The following is a 5,122-nucleotide window of genomic DNA, read 5'->3' as shown; positions in this document are numbered from 1 at the left end:
TGAGAGGGGGTGACAGGGAGTGGGAGGGGGTGACTGGGAGAGAGAGGGGGTGACAGGTAGAGAGGGGGTGACAGGGCGAGTGAGAGGGGGGTGACAGGGAGTGATAGGGGATGACAGGGAGTAAGAGGGGGTGACAGGGAGAGAGAGGGGAATGACAGGGAGAGAGGAGGTGACAGGGAGTGAGGAGGTGACAGGGAGTAAAAGGAGGTGAAAGGGAGTGAGAGGAGGGTGACAGGGAGTGAGAGGGGGGTGATAGGGAGTAGGGGTGGGTGACAGGGTGTGAGGGGGGATGACAGGGTGTGAGAGGGGGTGACAGGGAGAGAGAGGGGGTGACAGGGAGTGAGAGTGGTGGCAGGGAGTGAGAGGGGTGACAGGGAGAGAGGGTGGGTGACAGGGAGTGAGAGGTAGTGACAGGACCCGATACACCGCCCCCGGTCCTTGTACCATTATGGTGCTCGGTGATAAAGTCTCCATCCTACCTTACCGCATCCTGGCCCGGGTCCCCGCAGACACACACTCTCCCCCCCTGTTAACCTGCCACGGGGCACACTCCCCCTCACCTCCAATTAGTACAGCTGCAGCATCTCGCAGGAACGTGCTCCGGCGCTCATCTCAGCAGCCGTGAGCAGCCAGGTGGACAGGGACAGTCACATTCGAGTGAGTAAAAACACAGAGCAGGGGGCGTGGCCAGAACACATCTAAAGCTGGAAATATGATGTTTGGAAGGCGAGGTGAAGAAAAAGTGGGGGTGCTGGCCTCCGGGGGCGCAGGCTGAACGGAGGAGCGGTAATTCACTGCTAAAGTGCCAATGTTTTTGTGCGCTCCCTCGGCCTGCGCCCCTGGCGGGCGCCATTCTGGCCACAGTCGCAGTACGCCCCTGGTTGGGTCACATGCTGCACTGGCCAATCACAGCCATGCCATTAGTGGGCATGGCTGTGATGGCTTCTAAGGGCACACGAGTTAAACGCTTGTTGATTGGCTGCCCTGCAGCTTTTTTAAATGCACAATTAAATTGCCGAACACCAAACTCGATTCCGAACATACAGTAAAATGTTCGGGTTCGGGTCCGGGTACCAAAAAACCCTAAAGTCCGGTACGATCGAGGAACTTTACAGTTCGGGTTCGCTCATCCCTATTATAGAAAGCTCAGATGACAACTTCTGTTTGTTGCTCTCTAAAAAAAAAAAAATTAACATTTTTAAGATTTTCTTTTATTCCATTTAGATATTAAGAGTTGCACATTATTTATACAGACGGCTTTCTTTCTTCCTAGATTAGTTATGGAGCCAGAGACACTTTACTGAGTGATAGAAAGATGTATCCAAACTTTTTCCGGACAGTTCCGGATGATGAGATGCAATATGTGGCCATAGCAAAGTTACTGGAAAGGATGAAGTGGAACTGGGTCGGGATCCTTACATCTGATGATGAATACGGAGAGAGGGAGATCCGACAACTCAGCAAACATTTATCTAATCATGGAATTTGTATTGAATTCAAGATTCTGGTGTCTAAAAAGAATTCTAAAACATTTCCTCCAGAGCTGCATACCTCAACTACGGAAGTTCTTATTATTTGTGGCTCAGTTAGTATGACTTTTTACAAGTTTTTGTATAATCATATCCCTTATCACACGGAGAAAACATTTATTCTACCAGATTCTTGGTCAATGAGTGTCATATTTTTTTTTCATATCAGTAACTGCAGCTTGGTGTTCTCATCCCCCTATATGTACATAACAAGAATGCAGGAATATTTTAAAAGTTTTAATCTTTCCAGCCACTTAAATGACCCCCTGATGGAGGATATTCTCATAACTCATTGTAGATGCTTTTCAAAAAACCAAATGAAAAATGTCCTTATTCCATGCTCAACTCGATATTCTGTTAGGAACTGCAGTTTGGAGACATTTCCACCTGGGTTATATTTTTCTGATGATGACACATACTATAGAGTGTTTATCTCAGTCTACATTTTGGCTCAAGTATTACATGACATGGATTTCTCTTTTAAAATAAAGAACAAAAAATCTGAAATAAATCCACACACACTAAAGTATAAGGTGAGAGGGTTCAATGAAAGTTTCCTCGTATCTTTTTATACTCGGTCTGTTTAGTATTGGAACACAATGTGCCCAGACACGTCTTTCCACCACACAAACATCACCCCCAATTTAGGTTCATGTTTAGTTTAGAGGTGCTTAATAAGTTCACTGTTGGAGCTTTTTATTTTATTTTTGCACACGTTTAAAAAATAATTTTAGGCCTGAAGATTATGTAAAACCCCCAAACAGTATATTTTATGAAAGCAGAGACCCTGGAGGAACAATGCTTGCTGTATCATCTTTTTCTATCAGATGATACTAGTGCAATGTTTTACCAAATGCAATCTTTTATTTTTAGTCAAATTATGCAATTTTAGTTACTTTTAGGGCATTCATATGTAATATATTACCCACTTAATTGGTCTGATATAAAAGATGAGGTTGCACTGAGTAGATAGATCACCAGTATGTCAAGCCCAAAAATCTCCTGCACCTGAAATGATGACATAATTTAGTACCTTACACTTTTCATGGGTAATACTTTAAGTTCACCTTTTGGAACATATTACATGGCACATCTGTATTAGGGGTGTAATATGTTCCAGCACATGTCCTCTCACCCCTCCCCCGCCAGTGGGTAGGGGTTCCCCCCTGCAACCATAGACATATTTAATATCAGCTCAGGCTCCATCCAAATCTGTGAATGGATAAACTACCTGTTCACTAAAGTCCTGTCTGCCATCGTAGAATTGTAGTATCAATGGACTGTGATTGTGCTGATCGGTGCACTCGTAGTCCATTCACAAGTCCTCCAGCTTTCTAACAAAAATCCAGTACAGATGTATGGGCAGAAAGCTGAAGGACTTGTCTGCAGGAGCCTGACATTGCACCCACAATCCACTCATACCAGATAACTTGTTCCCCCTCCAGCATGCATGCTTATATAGAACATATGTAGCACAATTAAAGCTTTTGTGTGCAGGTGCCCCTCCATCTGTGTTTATTTTTGTATGTGTGTGTATGTGGGGGGTGGGGTCATCATTTTTTGAGGTAGTTTTAGCGTTTGGATGTAACTTTATTTTCTTACACCGTCATTTTTATCACATGAGGACAAAAAATCCCCTTTGTGATATTTTTTTTTGGACAGGTTCCCTTTAATCCCTTGACCTCCAGAAGATTTACCCCTCTTCATGACCAGTCATGCAACTCTGTACCCAAATGACATTTATATCATGTTTTCTGCACAAATAGATCTTTCTTTTGGTGGTATTTTCAAATTTTCCCTGTTCATTCTGTTGGTGAAAAATTCCAATAAGCGTATATTTATTGGTTTATGCAAAACTTATAGTGTCTAAAAAATGATGGTATGTATACTGGAATTTTTTTATTTTCTTTATAGTAATGGCGGTGATAAGTGACTTATAACAGACCTGTGATAGTATGGCGGGCAGTCTGACACTAACTGACACTTTGTGGGAGCCTGTGACACCAATACTGTGATCAGTGCTAAAAAATATACACTGTCGTTCTTTTCTAGGAATTTTATTGGGATTTACAAAGAGATAGAATAAAACAACATAACATGTGTAACCAAGTACATAGCTTCCAATATTGAGTAGGAACATTGCATGAAATCGGTAACCTATCTTGTCTTAAGTCCTGTTTCTATCTGTGTCATAGGCAAGGAAAGTAGCTGACTTAGAGGATTAAGGGGACACAGAGAATGATACACAAGTTGTCCATTACCAATATCTAAGAGTAACTTGGTGTTTTTCCTGATTAGCCATGTCTTATTATGGGAGTAGCTTGTGATTACCGTATCCCAAGGCAGTGTTCTGTATGTAGATGGCTATATGAGGTTTAGACGCTATATACAGTTAGAGATATCCCAAATAGAGTTGAGCGGACACCTGGATGTCCGTGTTCGGCGGGTTTGGCCGAACTTTAAAAAAAAGTCCGGTGCGTGTCCCGGACTTTTTCCGAACTTTACCCGGACACCGAACCCCATTGAAGTCAATGGGGACCCGAACTTACAGGCACTAAAATGGCTCTAAAACACCAATGAAAAGGGCTAGAGTGCTGCAAATGGCAGCAAAACGTAGTTAAGAGCACGGCGAGTGCTCTGCAAACAAATGTGGATAGGGAAATAACTTAAAACAAAAAAAAACAGAAAAATAAAACAATGTTCTTCATCTGTGAAGGACGAGGCCCATATGGAGTAGGAGGGAGGTTGAGGTGGTGGTGGATGTCGCGGTGTCATAGGCGTGCGCACAGGGTGTGCCGGGTGTGCCTGGGCACACCCTAATCACCTAGGGCACATTAGCATTATCGCTCTGTTTGTCAGTGAGGAGATGGGAAAGATCTCCCTCGGACCTGCTCTGCCATAACAGAAGTGCCACACACTTCTATTTCACTTTGCCAGCAGGGAGAGTAATGTATCAGGGCCATGTACATGTAGGCAAACACATGCATGTGTATTTAAACTTTGGGGTGCACACCCTAATGCAATAGGCTGGGCACACCTATGGGCGGTGAAGGTGGAAGCGGCGGTGGAGGAGGATGAGGTAGCCAACACTGCTTTTTTTCAGTCATTTTAAATGAGGGTACACCCCAAAAGAGTGAGAAAGAGCAAAAATAGAACAATGGCTGGGTAAGGTCGGTATCCATCTCTATTCTGCACAAGGTACGGAAAAGTCCCGTGGGATCCATGCCTGGTTCATTTTAATGAACGTGAGCTTGTCCACATTGTCTCTGGACAGGCGGCTGCGCTTGTCTGTGATAACGCCCCCAGCCATGCTAAATACACGTTCAGATAATACACTGGCTACAGGGCACGCCAGCACCTTCAAGGCGTAAAGGGCAAGCTCAGGCCATGTGCCCAACTTGGAGACCCAGAAGTTGAAGGGGGCGGACCCGTCATTCAGTACGTCTAGGCGTGTGCACACATACTGCTCCACCATGTTGGTGAAATGCTGCCTCCTGCTAAGACGTTCCATATGAGCTGCTGGTGCTGCTGTTTGTTGTGGCATGCTGACAAAGCTTTTCCACATTTCGGCCATGCTAACCCTGCCTTCTGAG

General features: G+C 44.6%; 1 protein-coding gene across 1 annotated transcript; it reads left to right on the top strand.

Annotated features, from left to right (window-relative positions):
- Positions 1-1,315: 1,315 nt before the first annotated feature.
- Positions 1,316-2,116, top strand: LOC309562485 (G-protein coupled receptor family C group 6 member A-like; the record flags this gene model as incomplete). Its single annotated transcript, XM_082266714.1, has 1 exon — positions 1,316-2,116. One exon carries the CDS (start codon positions 1,316-1,318, stop codon positions 2,114-2,116), a length of 801 nt encoding a protein of 266 aa, XP_082122840.1.
- Between the last annotated feature and the right edge of the window lie 3,006 nt (positions 2,117-5,122).

The sequence above is a fragment of the Pelophylax lessonae genome (assembly GCF_965119305.1).
Source record: "Pelophylax lessonae genome assembly, chromosome: 1".
NCBI lineage: Eukaryota > Metazoa > Chordata > Amphibia > Anura > Ranidae > Pelophylax > Pelophylax lessonae.
The sequence above is the reverse complement of the archived record's forward strand: the minus strand, read 5'-3'. Positions and strand labels throughout refer to the sequence as shown.